Source organism: Falco biarmicus, chromosome 1 (genome assembly GCF_023638135.1).
Source record: "Falco biarmicus isolate bFalBia1 chromosome 1, bFalBia1.pri, whole genome shotgun sequence".
Lineage (NCBI taxonomy): Eukaryota > Metazoa > Chordata > Aves > Falconiformes > Falconidae > Falco > Falco biarmicus.
The window spans coordinates 93973144-93990918 of NC_079288.1; the positions used below are offsets into that span (position 1 = coordinate 93973144).

A 17775-nucleotide genomic window follows, 5' to 3' on the forward strand; every position below is an offset into this window, starting at 1 on the left:
ACTGAAAAATGGAATCATAGTCTTGTAATTTGTACTTCTAAGAAAACATAAGCTTAGCAGCACTTGAAAAAAAAAGGCAAGCAAAACATTTAGAATTATTACAAAAGTATTGAAGAATTAAAAAGCAAACATACGGAACTTAAAACGGGGTTCGTACATTTAAGTACTACAAGACATCCTGGATCGTCTAGGCTAAAAAGGACTTAGTAGAAAATAGCAAAAGACAAAGCACTTAACTGTATGTAAACAGGTGTCTGCACTAACTGAATAAACCACTGTGAACTTCAAGAAAAATCATTTGAAACCTTAGTATATAGGATCAGTTTTGCCAGCTCAAATCCATCCCACTGGGAAGAGCCAACGTAAGTGATGCTTAAATGGAAAGAGATAATTCAGAAAATCTAAACTAAGCACTACTTAGCCTCCTAACTACTGACTCCCAGCAGTGCTTCTAATAACATATTCAATCTGCAGGGATCTGTAAGTGCGGTGAGGGTCTTTCATACTGCTTTAGCATGTAAGTGGGCAGAAACACGAAGCAGGATATATTATGATATATTCCACCAGTCATCGCCTTTCCCATGCCCTCTAGATTCAATTACATCTGTCTTAAGGCTTCTTCCTTCAAATTCATCTCCTCTGTGTCTGAAACTGCTAAAGGTCCAGCATTGTACATCCCCTTTTACAGCTCCCAGATCCACAGGCTCTCCAAGATCTGTACTTCATGATGTTGAATCACTGGTGCAAACATTTCTGCCTCTTATCCTTTGCCCTGTCACACTTTTCAGTTGCCCACGCACCTCCAGGTAGGTATACAGGTGGTCACAGTGTCCAAGTGCCTTACTCAATCTATTTAAGTGTGGAACGCCTCATCTGCAGGTGTATACTTTGGTGATATTTTTAAGTAGTTGTGTCACAATACTTTGCAATACTACTTTGGGACTCCAGACCTGATATTTGATGCAGATTAGCTAAATGTAAAAAACTAATAATACAGAATATAAGCTAAAATATTGCAGTGCTTGAAAAGAATAGTGTAAAAAAGTAGTCTATAACAGATTCATAATTTTTGTTCGCATACTCATACACATGAGGCAGTGCCTATTTATCTTACAGGTAAGCTGTAATAGAAAAACAATCCATATCTCCTCAAACCTAAATTTGCTTACTTTGATCAGTAGCAATACAGGTAAAATCACGTGCTTAAATATATGTATTTAAATAAATGTCCTTCTGATATTGAATTAAACAGTCAATAGAAAAGCCCTGAAAATTCTAGACACTATTTTCTGTTATTACAGGGTACTTACTTTCTTCACTGATAAACTCCACCTGTTAAGACAGGAGGTAAATTATTATTCATACTCTTAAAAAAAAATGTCGGGGGTCACATTGCAAATTGCCTGTTTACAGTGTCAAGATGAGTATTTAGGCAAACTCTGTCCCTTTTTGGAGGGCACTTTCCTCCCTAACGAAAATGAACATCTTTTGCTATATGGTATAACTTCATCAATAAAAACATTTCAGCAGAGTAATCATGAAATAACTGGCCTTATTCCTACACTGTCTCAACAGGGTGACATCGGTGACATCTCAATTACTGACACAGTGTGATACTGGACAGACAACAGGTAAGTCATTCAATAGATCAGTCCAGAACTTCCTGTAAGCAATATATACAATTCAATTAGTTTCTCACAATAGACTACAGCAGTTATTTGAGGAGCTTCAAGCACTTCATCTGGTAAGTCTTCACAGGGGCAGGAATGCCCTGCTGTTCCCATTCACATCTGTCACTCAGCATTAGAGTTTCAGAGTGCTGCGAACATGGGCACGGGGCATGCGGCAGCACTCAGATCCACTGACTTGCAGCAAGAGGGAGAAGGCTGCACTGCCATGGAACACCCAAACCAGGGGCAAGGCAGCAGACATGTCAAACCCAAGGGGAGCGGTGGCTCTCAGCCACCGCCAGCACTTCAGCCTTCCCTGACTTGCATTTCAGTTACTGCCGTAACGCTGTGAGCTCAAAAAACAGTCTGTTTTTGAAGGAATCAATATTTCTACACTGTATTTTAGAAAATCATAAGTTTGATAATCTTGCCTTCAATCTTACAGCTTCAAATTGCTGAAATTTAAGACATGACACCATGCTGTCCCCGATTTCTCTCAGTCCAGACTCTCTTAAGACTGCAGGCTTGCCAGTGGCTTTATACCAAGGATGATCCTGGAACACAGTAACAGAGATATATGTTGCTGTGTATATATGCACATTTTTATATACTGGTGTCACCCACATTCTTCTTTCCCCTCCATCTTCTCTCCTCACCCTCACACTCCTGGTTATGTGCAACTGTTTTACTTCAGGTAGGTTCTTCTTAATGTCTTGTTTTATATTTTCCCTTCTCTTTAGCATTAATTTGCATCTAATTTTCTTTGTTTGGTTGCATTTTTAAAAGTTATTAGCTGACTGACGAAATTAAAAATCTTCTTGTCCTCAATAAAAAGCCCTGTTGCCTTTTCAGGTATCCTGAGGAGCTGTGCACACAGGCTACTTAGGAAAGTTTATTTTTAATTAATCAGGAAGGTGGAATAGTTAAAATTAATTCAGTCTCTGTTGAGCCTGTTCATTCAGAATTAAAATAGACTTTGGTTTAATTTCCTTGAGAAATAAATTATGCTAAATTAAAATAAGGTCACTTCAGCACTGATTTTTCTGAAATGTTGCAGTTTTACTTAATTTGAATTAAATCTGCACATGGAGACAATTCCTCAGATTTCTCTTACATTTTAATTCCTTCCCTGAAGTGATAATGGAAGAGGTTTACAAAAGTTGTGCTTGGCCACAGTACAGCAATTCAAGTGCAGATTATCATTGGTGATATTTGTTTGTCTGGAAACACATGATACTTTGGGGTAACTAAGTATATATAATCATTAGACTCACATCTACGGAATTTAATTTCAGATTTATTTTCTGCAGAAAATTCTACAGATTTTACTGTCACAGATTCCAGATGCATCACTGCTAGTGAGTGAGTCAGTTAAGAGCACTGGCTGTACCTGAGAGATACCCGATTATGAGGGCATTTAAAACTTGCAAGTGAAAACAAAGAACAATTATTTAAGAGTTTTGTTGTTTTGGTTTGTTTGTTTGGTTTTTTTTAATGGGTGCACTTACACAGTTTGAATATAATTTATAAATGTAAAATTCATAATTTTTCCATAATCCAGCATAATCTAAATCATCAACATTAGCAGTTACTATACACACTCTTAATTGATTAAAAACAAACTTGAATTTTTTTTCACCGATTCATCCGAGTGCATGTCAATACCACATTTGACCAACAACTCTGCTCTCTCAAGTGCTGCAGAAACCAGAGACCTCACCTCACGTCATGTCCCTGTCCCAAGGGACTCATCTGAGAAGAAAATCTGACTGGGGATTTTTAAGGAATTCTTTTCCAACTACCATAATGAAACATAGCTGCTAGACTGAAGACTATACAGACAAACGTTTAAGGAGTAAATGACATCAAGCCTAATTCCTATTTTCAGAATTGACTAAGGAATCGATCTTCTGCTGACCTTTAAAAATACTACCATAAATCAAATAAAAATGACCCACTTCCACTTATTTTTCCTGAAATTAACTGAAGTTTACTATGGCTGTATACAGAAAGGCCTGCACATCACAAATACTAAATGCTGTTTGATTTTAATCACATGCCTCATAGAAAGGATTAAAAAAACCACCGAAGAAATCTGCCAATAAAAAGCAGACTAAAGGAGACACAAAATTTAATACCTCATTCCAGATTTAATCAATTTCCTAAATTAATGAAGTATGTTTGCTGATGAAAACAGAATTTTTTCCCTACCCCAGACATTTTAATTTATATTTAAATTTAATTACACTGCCTAGATGGGCACTCTATGAAAAGTTCAAGAGGGTAAATCAAGTTACAACCAGTTTGGAAACTAAAGAGCCTACTTGACACACACACCCCCAATACTACTGTACCTGCTTATTTTAAGATGATGTATTCTGAAGACACATTAATGACAAAATTTCATGTGTAAAATTATGGTATCAATATTATTTAAAGTAGAACTTCACACGCAGCAGCAATGACGTATTACAGTTTAATACTGAAGGGTAGTAACGGGAACACAGGGTGTCCCAAAGTACCTGCTGTAGCTTTGAAAAGATATTTGGAAAACATCATCTTCAAATTTTTTGCAGTACTTTGGTGGAGTGATCCTTGTATAAATGTCAAAGCATAAGCATGCTTGCACCATACTACTGACTTCAGCTAAAAATACAAAAAGGTAAATTAGCACTCAACAGAATCTATAGCTAGTAGTTTAGTTAATGTTTAGAGAACCAACTGGTCTAACTTGCACAGCTTGTTGCAGTGGAAGGTTCAGGAGCTCCATTACAGGTAGTTGTTGGTTGGTTTGTTTGTTTGTTCTTTTAATTACTGCAAAATAAGTATTTCAATATTGGAATTGAAAGAGATACTGAAGTGAATTACATTGTCTTCCCTGATAGGCTGTCATTATGAAGAAGTAAGAGGCAAATGAAGAGTTCAGTATCACACAAAGCGTGTCACTATTTAGTAAACGTATAAACAAATGCAGAGACAAAAAAATCTGCAAGTAGAATGTAAATGAATTAGATTATACATGTAAATGATAAATTTTTAAAATACATATAGTCTGAAAACTCCTTAAAGCAAGTAAAGGCCACCATACCACATTGGGAAAGAGAACAGCAGTGTGTGATGGCTGATGTCACTATATTTTCACACATAAACAGGTGACTTCAGCCTAACAGGGCATAAGGCTGGCTTTCGCCATAGCCACAAAGCAGCGTTGTTTTACTAGTTCTGTTGTTTCTGCTCAGCTGTATCAGAGCCAGTCACACAGAATAACCAGGTAAAGGCTGAAGTGCTGTTAGCACGTAGTTCAGTGCCCACATATTTCTATGGCAATGTATTACTGCCATTTTCCAGATTGCCCACTTTACTATCCAAACATGGTACTGAATTGGCTGACATCTATCTTCAGTGTTCTTACCAAATTCAAAAACTGAACTATTAAATGAGAAAAGTATTTTTTGTTAATACAAGATCACATCCAAGATCGCCCTTGCAGACTGTAAATATGAGCATGTGGTCATCCCAGTTTTGAAGAGACTTCCATTCATTAAACTAGAAGTTAAATTATGTACTATTACTGCAGTAATTTAAAAGCATATGCCTCTATTGTCATACTTGGGTGAATTAGATTGTCAGGGTTTCTCATTTTTATTCTTAACTTCCACCTTTCACCTAACAGCCACAAATAAAACTATGAAGCAGATCTCAAAATACAGGGGTTTCATTATATGTTTCAATACCTTCATTTGAATGATCATCTGTTCACACTACTACAGATAGAATGAATCCACCTTCCCTAGTTATTCCTGCTTTCGCTATTACATACTCATCTTTTCTTCCATCAGCAAGTTTCTAATCCCTTTTCAGGACATAAACAGTAAAATTGCCTGAGGGGCGTGGAAAATAGACTTTAAGGCTAGTCTTGTGGAATTGCATTAGGTCTTCAAACATAATCATTCATATTCTCATTCATAGCCAATACTATGCGACAACAGATTAAGAGCATTATTTTCACTTGGAGGGGGTGGGGGGAGGGGGGCGGGGTGTGTGTGTGTGTGTGTGGTGTGTGTGTCTGTGCAGGGTGTGTGTGTGCAGAGGCAGGGGCATATAGTTATAAAGGTACTAGATCTTATTCAAAGGCTATTCCATATATGAAATCTACCAAACCCAAGATACTAAAAAAAGCACATGCAATGATTCTTATTTTTTTTCCTAGAGTGATTTACAGCTGAATTATGTTTCAGTTGACTTAATATTTGGTTTGTAAGTCCACGCAAGCTACCTGCTTTACGCTTCTGGTGACTGGAGAGAAGAGCTCAGAAAAGATGATTCAGTCAGGAACACTTTGTAAGAACAGGCAGGGCTTACAACTCAAACTGCAATACTATGCAATCCTTGGAAGCAGTGATATTATCCTAACGGCAGAGAAGTTTATTTTGATGCAAAAACATAAGAATGATTGCATTGGTTCAGACTACAGACCCATCTAGCACAATATCCTGTCTTCAGCAGCAGCTGTTAGTGTACGCCCAGGGAAGCAGGACATGCGTATTGAATATGAACACTTTCCTAGCCACAGACTATTTTCATCTCAGGGGATTTCTCACATATACTAGTTTTTCTAGTTAGTGACTCCCAACAGATTTTTTTTTCCAAGTGCTTGCCCAGCTCGTCCCCCTGAACTCATGCAGGGCTTTTTACACTTACCCTTTAGTGTTTCACAGGTTTATCAGTCCCAGGGTTTCATTCATGATGGGTAATGGTAAGCTTACCACCTATCCATTTAGCCATAACGCTCATTTTTCCCGGAATGTACCCCTTCACATTAATCTACATCGAATTTTATCTGCCATTTTACTGTCTTTGAGAATCACTGCACAAAATCTGTCTACAATAGAACCTCCCTATAAAATGAACAAAACCTGGACAACCAAAGAGTCTGTGTACTCTAAAATAGTATTTATTACAGTTTGTATCCAAATTTCTACTCTAAGTATACTCTACTCCAAGTTACTGTGTACAATGGCTCAAGGAAAAGTACACACACAGTTAAGAACTGCATTATATCGCCTAAGGCTGACATAGTCTTAGTCTTAATGCCGCTATTTCCTAACATTTTGTGTGCATAACTTGGTAGTTCCTTTAGGAGGTAGGAGAGTTCCTTTAATAGTACTTTTAAACATAATGTGAAGCGCTGTGTCCTACATACAGCTGAAGTTTTATTGGGTATTACCTTTATAAATTTTATGTCAGTAGCTTGGACTCTTACAAGAACGTTACAGAACACAGGACTTCTAAAGAGACATTAGTAAGGACGGCTATGAGATTGTTTTCAATGCATCATTTGTATGAGAAGCTGAACTGTATCTTTATAATTAAGATGCAGATTTGGAGTGAGACAAAAAAACGCAAACAATCTTCTCAAAAGAAAGGGTATGCAGCATGGTAACTTTCGCTGTCCTTTCCCCATTAAAATACCACAGAGAACCTTAAGACTTCAAAGACTACTCTTTTGGAAGGATGGGGGGTGGGGGGTGGGAACACATATTTTTGAAACAGGTTATATGATGGAGTTAGCGTGTTAAATATATGGGACGTTTGAGCAAAACACTTAAATATTCAGGGGAATATGTTTAAAGATTACAGTATTGTCTTTAGATCCCCTTCTTCAAGATATCCTTCTACCCATACAAATTTTTCACTACTGCTTTGATCTTCTGTGATATTCAATCAATCTGCCATATGCAGGATTATAACATTTGGATTTGAAACATTTTGCACAACAAGTGTTGCAGACATTGCTTAAAGAAACAGAGAGGTATGCAAACCGGGGGAAGCAAAGGCAGTCTACCTAGGCCCTTTTCTAAAGAAGGGAAAATTTACAATTTCTGAGGGCTCAGCAGTGATTTATTACCATACCTTTCCGAATTAATTACTTAAAGTCTGAGTGATCTTCTACAAAATTGCTGGAAGTTCACAGTAAGTCTACAGCATGTGAGAGGTATATAGCTACGACTGATTTTTACACTTGGGCATCTCTGTCAACTAGCAGTATGAAACCTACTCAGAATCTATCTCTAACATTTCTGCATCCACCACACCCTTCCACAAAAGAGATTTCTCTCTGAAGCACACTAATATCAAGACTGCACCAGCAGAAGCTGTCAATGCTAAACATGAAATTGAAAAAGCATAAAGTACAATGCAGAACTTCAAGTGAAATCTTGATTGGTTTCTTTGAAATTAATGAGGCTCCTTTCCCTAAACAGGTCATGACAAAGACTTCACCCTTGCACATAGCTTATGCGATTACATCTATAGAAAGAGAACACTGTACCTCTGTATATGAAAAATACCTGAAACCCTAGGGTTCAAACTACCTCATAGGCCAACAGACAAGTATGCAGACTTTAAATGTGAAATTCTTTTCCATTAAAAGGAAAACTAAATACACACACTAATCAGGTTAATGAAAAATACTGATTTGGTATCAGAAGAAATATTTCAGCACACAAACAAAACAAAAATAGCATTTGAAAACATATGAAACCTATGCTTTCCTACGTTAAGAGTTTAGCTTTTTCATGACATCTTTAAGCTACAAGCACCTTTTAAAATAAAATTATTTTAGATCCTGTTTGCATAAAAAGGGAAATATCCTTTTCATCTCTCTTTTGTCTCATGTTGTTTAGGATTGATATTTTGGATTCGTCTTCTCTTTTAATTTATTCTACTTGGCATTTTATTTTACATGTATTTTCAATAGAAGTTAATGGAACATTATTAACCTGCAATCAGAAATGGTAATTCATCTTGGAATTACCAAGAGGCAGACTCAGAAAGCACTCTGTTGTCTCAGACTTGAAGTTTAGGCACAAGTAGGCAGATGAACTACAACAGTCACAGCAGTGCTGCTGTGAGCCCCTGGATGCCTCTGTGCTAGTTTCTCCCATACCTTCAGGTGTATGCTCAGGTGATGTCTTCCTCTCGGCACTAAGATAGAAAATATTTCTGTGCACAAACAGACAAGATTTAGGACTGATGATTACCTCCCAGTAATCTGGTTTCTCAAAGTGCCATCAAAAATTACATCCCACATTCACAATAGGTTTGATAATGTATTTATTTTTTTTTAACTAAGACAAATCTCAAGCCTTTAATCATTGTTATTTTACACCAGGGGTCCTCAAACTTTTTAACCAGGAGGCCGGCGGGTGGATGCAGTGGCAGGCAGTCATCTGCGGCTGCTTGGTTTCCCCCCCACACCCCCGGCGGGGGGAGGCGGCAGCGTCTGTAAATACCGGGGGCCGGATTGAGGACCCTGGGGGGCCGTATCCAGCCCGCAGGCCGTAGTTTGAGGACCCCTGTTTTACACCAATGGCATCAATCTCTACATTTAAATAAAATAATCTAAAAATCAATCCATAGCTTAACCTAAATAAACCTAGAAGAGTGAGATTACTTGTTTGCTGGAGAGAAAGTACAATTCCACAGCCAGAATTGTTCTCCTCTTCCTTCTTTGCAAATGCATACACTAACTGGGAATTTGAATCTGTCCTGGAAAACCTAGGCTCTGTATGACATTTAATATGTCATATCAACATTTAATATGAACATGCCTGAAAAGGGTATACTTCTGAAAATTTACCACCGAAGTCAATGACAGTTTTGTTTCTATCATCTCTTTAACCCCCAATACCTCATCCGTTGTGACAGTTACGAAAAATTTCCAGGCCATTGTTCTGAAACTATGTTTTCTCAATTTCAAAATACTTTGTGGTCTATTTCTTGATCTCACAGTGTTTCATCTTTTTATTTATAACATTCACATTGCATCTGAAAACTGAAACATTCTCAATGGCAGCACTAAGTTTTTTAAAACAATGTTCCAAAGACCAGGCACTTCCAACACACCTCAAGAGGCAGCAGACAATAAAGCAGGAATTGGTTTGACATTTGAAAAACACTGTCTTCAAGTATTAGAGGGAGTCTGTTTCACTTGTGGAAACACATCAACTTAATATATAGCAGATATTGTGGGGAATAAAAAATTTTGTAGTGAAAAGAAACAGTCTTTAAAACATTTCACTACATTTTGCTGTCAATCACAGTAACTTACTGTAAAAAAAACTGGTAGAGATCTGGATGTATTCAGGCAGAGCTTGCTACTTAAAAACCACTGTAAAGATTTACGCAGCATTTACCTGCAAGGAAGGGGGTAGTTTCATTAATATTGGTTACAGCTGGGTTGAATGTTAAGCACAAGTCCATGTTTATGTACTATCACAGACAGTTATATGTGATCGTTTTTATTTTAAATACCATGATTCCCCACAGAACAGGTCTGCAGTGGTGTAAACTGTTACGAAACGCAAGCAGTAAAACCAGTAATCAACAGTGACTTCTCAGCTGGGACTAGAGCCAGTAAACCCAGTCTCCCTCCTAGCTCACCACCTTCTTGTTTTCTAATCAGTGTGATCACATCAACTGCAGCAGACTTTGTACCAATCTATACCGACGCAAATGAACTATGTATTCAACATGCCCACCCTTAAAGAAAAGAGGAATGTATTAGATTCAGTACAGCAATGTGTAGTTCCAACTTATGTATGATTTAAACATTAAAGAACACCTGAAAAATAAACCAGGGGCCAAATCATATCAATGAGGAAGTTAAATTTTCACTATTTGTGCTCCTTAGTAAACATCTACATTTTGAAAGTAATTGGCCCACTTCAGTGAGCAGACTGCCTGCTTGAAAAAGCTAAATAAGCACCTTCTTTTTGTTTCTGAGAGCTGTCCTACATTTTTTCATTGCTCAAGATAGAAATAGCAGTATCTTCAATACAAAAACGAAAGTATAACTTTCTAACACTTTCAACTAGGGTCCCTCATTCATCTTCATTAATTATCAACTAATTATCAACGTAATGAATTATGCATTAGATATTGCAGCGGAACAGCAACTGGTATTCAACAGTTGAGGTTAATGCATAGACTGACTGGGCTATGCAAGAACCGAACAGCAGAGCTCTACTTCTCAGTGGTTCAATTATTATCACATTATACTTACCTTATTTACTACATCAGTTGAACACAACAAGGTCTATTAACCCAATAACAGTAGTAAGATACTGTTGCCTGTAGGAAATTTTTGCCAGGAAGTGTCTCAGATTTAAAGAGTTCTTCAAGGGGGGGGGGGGGGGGGGGGACGGGACGGACGGGACGGCGTTGCTTGTTGCCTTTAAGGAACAAGCACTCTGCTTAGCTTTCCAGTAATTTAGCATTGAAAATGTGCTTTTAAATTATAAATTTAAGAACTTCTTTTAGTAGTTAACGTAAGAACCAGTATCCACAACAATTCTTGAAAACTGTTTGAATTGTGAGCTTGGAAAGCTTGCAGTACAAATGTCAGTGAAAAATTACGTAGTGTGCATCATTTGGTAGACAGGAAAATAAGTTTGGATGACTACGAAAGAGGAGCGCTGGTGTTCATTTCTAACTTAGGTTTCCCCTTGCATCATATATTATTTAATTTCCATAGCAATCCACAGAAAGAAGCAGCTAGCATTTTCAGAGAAATCTTGATACAATTCACAAAACAGAAACCACAACAGACTAGGAATAGGCTCGGGCTGGGCGGGGGGTGGGGCAGGGAAATTCTGTGTTACCAGGCACCAAAACTTACTGAAAAGCTATATCAGATTTCCACAAGTTACCAGCATCCTATAAAGTACTTGTTGCCAATATTTATGCCATGATCTTTATAGAATTACAACCTCAAATCTGATTAGTAATAATTATTGATGCATGCAACTTAAGAGTCGATTTTGCTCTCAAATCTTTTGATCAATGCCTAAACTGAAAAAAAAAAACAAACCAAAACAAAACAACAACAAAACCCCCTAAACCATAAGCAGAAACTTTCCTGATACTTCTAGTAAAATGAATGGCTTTTAATTCTCAATAATCATGTTAGTATAATTGATTATTTTCTGCTGATGCTGGACTTGCACCTCTGCTTGATGATTTTTCCAAGGGGGGGGGGGGAATATATATATATATATATATATATTTGAAGTCTGGAAAGAAGCACAATTACGTTTTATAAATACAGAATGACATCATATAGGCTATCATATTTGTCAGCCGCTGGAAACAGCCACAGAAAATGCTGAATTGTGAGAAGAGTATATTCTCCAAAGTGCTACGAAGAAAATTACACTGTTTGCTCAGTCTAGCTTAGAAATCTTATTTAGTACTGTACAATTTGTTCAAGGTTACAGAAAATAAAGCTGACAGACATTTGTGTTTCAAATTCTTTAAGGGCAAAAAGCACAAGTGTTATCTGAAGTTTTCAGTCAGATACTGTAACATCATATTGACAGTTTGCTGTAGATTTACATTTTAAGATAAGTAAAAACAAACCTCTAGGAAAAAGAATGTGGTCCACTTGTCCGCATACATCAGTTCAAGAAATTGTGAAAATAAAAAGCATCAGGTTGACCCATTATGACCATCATGTGAATGCTCCCCGTTACCTTCAATGTACACGGGTGGACAGGTAGAGGCACATACACTCACATTCCCATTTGGATTTCGGTGTCTAAACACAGAACGTTACACGCTCTGAACGCTGCAACACAAGACTAGATGCTCTGGTTTGATGATGCTCAGCCACAACTGAGTTTACAGATTTCTTTATTATTATTTACGAGATGCACGGAACTGCAACGTAAAACAATGCCATTGCTATATTAACCTCCGGCAATTTCCTCCTTATCGCGCTGCACAGCTCGACTTACAAAGAGAAAGAGGCATTTACCTGTGTGAAGAGAACCAGTGATTAGCCTGAGAAGGTACTGGGCAAATTTCAGTATCTCACGCTTACACCGCGTCCTACAGCCACTCATCTTAGGCGGCTCGGTTCTCCTCCCAGCAGAGCCCGCAGACTTCGCCGGTGCAGAGCGCAGATGCTGCCAGCAAACTTCTGGGGCACTTCGCAGCCGCGCAGCTCCCCGCAGCCGCGCAGCTCCCCGCCGCGCAGCCCCGGCCCCGGCCCGGCCGGCCCCGGCGGCAGGCGCTGCCCGCGCACGGCTCCGCGGGCGCGCAGCCCGGCGGGAGGGGCCGGAGGGGCGGGGCCGCGCCGCCTGCCCGCCCCGCGCAGGCACCCACCCGCGCCGGGCGGCGGCAGCAGCGGCGGGCGGGGCAGCGCCCCTCGCTTTCCCCGTTGCGGAGGCAGGGGCCGCAGCCAGCCCACCCAGCGGCCAGACCCCGGCCCGGCCGGCAGCACCGCGCCGCTCAAGGTCAGCGCGCAGGCTGCCCAGCCCTGCCGCGCCTGCGGGAGCGGAGCCACCCGGTGAGCTGGGGGGGGCTTCCCCCCGGCCGCAGGACCCCAGCCTGCTGGAGGCCGTGGGTGCCCCGGGCCGCTGCACAGCTGCGCGGACAGAATAAAGCGGCAGGACCCCGAGCGGTGCCGCTGCGCTGCGAGACCCCCCTGCGCTCCCGGCTCCCTGACCCGGGACAGGCGGGGAGCTGGCTCTGGCACAGCTAACGGCCGTGGCTAGGATGTCTCCAAGAAACTCTCTTTGGGAAGCTTCAAGCATCCCTTACAATTCCCTTACAAAGTCATAGTTTTTTTCCCCCATCTTGCCTGAGAAGTGTTTCTTCCTTAATAAAAACGGTCTGCTGGAGTCTGTCCATGACCAAATAACCCAAAGAATATGTTTTCATTTCCCTTGGAGTACTTCCCTGTACTTTATAAACGGAGAAAACTCTATTGTGTTAGATGGTGATGCAATACGTGATGCCTAATGCAGTTAAAAGATGACAAAGTACCAATTAAGGAAAAGCTTAAGGGAAGAAAAATCACCGTCTGATCTAATTTTAATCCCAGCAGTGACCATAAAACATTTTGGTGAATGCCTTTACAAAATTATGATAAATACAAAAGCACAACTTCAAGCTCTTCTTTATATTACGCACTGAGCAGAGATATATACATTACAGACGCAATACATCAAAGCATTATCAAAGTTGCAGTTAGATGACACAGATTCTGTGTCTGCTATCCAAAACACAAACAATGCTGTCTTACACTTACAGTGAGGCTACATGGTTAATGGAAAGAACCAAAACAATCGCCCAGATCCCCCGGGTTTGCCCAGGGAAGTGTTTAGCTGAGAAGGGACTGAGCAAATTCCATGCTCACACCACTTCCCAGAGCCACTCATCTCAAGCAGTATCTTCTGTGTCTTTTCAGAACAACTTTGCCAAGGAGAGTTTGACACAAAACCCCATCAAATTCTGAGGCATTAGAGCTCGCACAGTGCCCTACAAATTTCTAAACTCCTCTGGTCTGAAAAGGAAATGCCTTAAATAGCCGGTGGAGGTGAAGAGATACTGAACACAGAAGTGTGCATCTCTTCTAAAGAAGAGGACTGAAGAGGCCAGTGCAAATGCTTCTCATCTAGAGTCCTTGAACTTCTTAATCCTTTGACATTTTTAATTGCTTTACATAAATTTCACTAGCAGTGTTACTTCAAAATAAAGAACTGAAAGATTGGTTTTCTAAAGCCTTACATAAGCATGTATCACCACCACTCTATTGGGTTGTTGGCTCCCCCCCACCCAAACAAAGCTGCATCAGTACTGACACTGTTTCCTAAACCTTTCACATTTCAACACAGTAATAGCTGTAATTGCTACCTAAGAAAGAATTAATGAAAGGTTTCTGACAAGTTTCGCTAAAAAGCTTTTAACAAACAGTGCAGTATTTGGATAAAAATGGTTCCAAATCTAGCTTCCAGTATTTCTCTGCTCAGCAGAAAAGGCTGATTAAACTTTGGACCAAAGTTTCTTTACCAAATCAAAAGACCAGATCAGGGAAATGTGAACAGGAAAATCAGAACTGAAAACTGTATTGAAACCACTGGAGTTTTGTTAGCAAATGTATTACAGTGAAACAACATAAAGGACAGCTGGAGAGTATCAATTTCTATATATTGGTAATATATGTTTGGGTTTTTTTAATTGATGGCACTGCCTGAAAAAAAAAAAATATCCTATTAACATCAGAGGGATCTGGATGAATTCCTGTAAGTCTTGACTTTGAAATCAGATACTTAGAATTCAGGGTTTAAAAGCCACTATTTAAGTACAATGGAAGAGTAAAACACATACAACACAAAGCAAAAGGGTTTTTCAGACAGGAAAAATAAGTGGAAGGAAAAAGTAAATGTTGTTTGTAGACTCCTGAGTTTTGAAATTGTTTTACCCAGTCCAGCTGACAGGCCCCCAGAATAATATAAAACACAAAATTATTTTAAGTACTTAGAAGGCATGAAATGTCTGGGAAGGAAACATATGCTTTTTTTTTAAAAAAAAAAAAAAAAAGACTGTCCACAACAGCCATCCAGTTTAAAAACAAAATGGAAAAGTTTCCCTGAGCATACCAAGTGCACTATAGGAATATAATTGATAAGACATATTAATTGATAATAACAAAGTATTTTGTTCATTTGAGGATTTCTAAACAAAGCAACAAGAAAATTCTTAGAAAAATCTTTGTCGCCATGGCAAGAAGAAAAAGCTCAAAAACATCAATTTATGCAATTCAGTTCTATCTGATCCATAGATGCAATTCCACATGCATTTTTAGAACTTCAGTGAGGGTCTCAGCATCGCTAATCTACGCCCCAGGCACATGTGTTGGCAACTGAAGTGCACCCCAACCATATTCAGAGGGGCGTATGCACTGATGTAGCTTTAGTCTCAACACTACAAAAGACAAAACTACACTAATCTTGTAGCTCAGAACTGGTCAGTATTAGCAGGTATGTAATCAGTATTTCTTTTCTTGTTCCTCTGTAGGAATAGTGTTTCACTATAAATCAAAACAAATCAAAACCAAAGCTGAAATCAATTAGCAGCAATATGAAAACATATTTTGAAATAAGAAAAAAAACCTGGTTTTTTAGATTGCATTTGTTGCTGAGATAACCTGGTCTAATCTGTCTTCCAAAAAAAATCTTAACCTCAAAATGCAGAGTCTCAGAACAGAATATTGTGATGGCCTGGCATAAGATAACAAATAATGCTGAATTAGCTAGCATTATAGTTTCTTTTGGAGAAAGAAAGAGTTACTAAACACAGATTATATTTAATAACAAAAGCAAAAGCACCTGAAAATACTGAAGAAATTAAATTTGGCTGTCAACATATATTCAGTAACAATGCAAAGACTCCACTAGCAAAAAGCACAGTATAATGGTTTAAGAGTAGAAAAAAAAGCCGTCACATATACAGAGCACAAGTTGACTGGCTGCTTGGAGACAATTTGCCTTGTATATCTCCTTCATTTGCACACCTTATTTAAACATTCTTCTGACTTCAAAGAGCAAAATTTCCTCCCGAGCTAGCCTGTGCTATTGACTAAAAGCAAACTGAAATAACAAAATCAACTCGGTTAAATGCTTCAGCCTCATCGGAAAGGGTGACTGCAGGAAGTCAACCAGGAGCACTGGCAACCTGTACACAGCTTCCTCACTGTTGACTCCAGAGGCTTGTCAGAGCTTTTGTTCTTAATGCAAATGCTGGATTCCACAAATGAACATTTTTATCAGAGGATTTCTAACCTCCTTATTTCAAAGAACAGAGATAATAATTACAACCTAAGCACGTGGCAAGAAATAACAGATGGATAGAAACAAACAGATGGGTGAACACAAGGTAACAGTGAGATGTTTACGATCAGCATAATAAACAGCTGCCACAAGTAGATGACCATCACAGATCTCTTTTTCAGTTGCTCCTCGTCTGTCATAAAAGTAAGGGTCCTCTTAAATCACAATCCCCAATGTATATATTCTAATAGCCTTCTCTGCACTTTCACTTCCCGATGTGCCAGTATTCCCTACCAAGGTGTCCAAAGTTGGCCACCATTATCATAAATTGGATGCAGCAGGATTACAGTCCTTCATTACAGAAGTCACTAGGAACCAGAGCACTGATTCCAAATTATTCATTATATCTATGAAAATATCAGCTACCGCTTTTAGCCACAGCCAGTGAATAGTAACAAAAATTTTCCTGCACCTCATTGACCCAAATTTAGTCTTGGGCATTAACACAAACCAGAGGTGGTTTATACTAGAATGTAAGCTGGGGAAGCAGAGATACAGATATATGTTCCCTTCCTAACTGATTAGTAGTAACATGCTAGCTAAATTTACTTATTTTAAAATGGTTATTGCTCATTACTCTCTGTCCTGAATGTTATAGCCACAACAAGGAATTAAAAAAACATGTCTGCTTCATCCACTCCATATTAAAATAGATGTCTACATGGGATGTGGACATGATCTTGTTCTGTCTTGTGTGGGAACAGTAACTTCTATGGAGCCCAGGACAGATAGTGAGGGAACTGCCAAGGTCCCTGGTTATGAAGACAGGCTTTTCTTTTATTTTTTTAAACCCTTCATAGCACATTAAAGAGCTTTCTAGTAGCCCAACCACTACTTACCCAAACTGCATGTAATGTTTCTTACTGTGGAACAAAAAAATACTAAGAAATTTTTATTCAGGACTATGCCACTGAAAATTAATACGGTCTTCCAGCTTTTGTCTTTAGTTTTTAACTTCTCCTAAAAGCTTGCTATGAATAATATCCTCAAAATCAAACAGCTCTATTGCTTTGCTTAAAATAGGACTACAGAGAAATGACTGCTACCTCATGCTGTTTGCATAACATCAACAAATTATACATGTGCTCCATTCTAATAGCTAATACCTGCATAAAATAAATTACTTTCTTTGCTATAATAGTTCCAGACCCTATAGGTTCAAACTTCATTTTCTGTTGCACTCACGGCGTTCAATAAAACATGGTGGCTTACCCACCAGAACTTTCACTAGCGTGACAAAAACACTTAAAACAGTTGTGTCCATTATTTCTAACCTCCCTGTAACTAGCTGCTGTTAGAATGCCTTTTTTACCTATATAGTGTCCTTGAAGCTTATCCCAAGGGTTCGTTTTCACACAATACTCTAAGATGATACCGCAGACAGTCAACTAGGAGTTACAGCTGCCTAAACCTCCCACACAGTCCTC

General features: G+C 38.9%; 1 protein-coding gene across 3 annotated transcripts in view; it reads right to left on the reverse strand.

Annotated features, from left to right (window-relative positions):
• KCNIP4 (potassium voltage-gated channel interacting protein 4) overlaps positions 1–17775 on the reverse strand; it is a 429697-nt gene that overhangs the window by 307433 nt on the left and 104489 nt on the right. The window contains exon 1 of one of the 3 annotated variants that reach the window (XM_056361814.1): positions 12490–12754. The exons of the other annotated variants lie outside the window; for them this stretch is intronic. Coding sequence (XP_056217789.1) covers positions 12490–12577 — 88 coding nt within the window. The 5' untranslated portion in view covers positions 12578–12754. Of the gene's footprint in view, positions 1–12489; positions 12755–17775 lie in introns of those variants that run through there. 3 annotated transcript variants of the gene reach the window in all.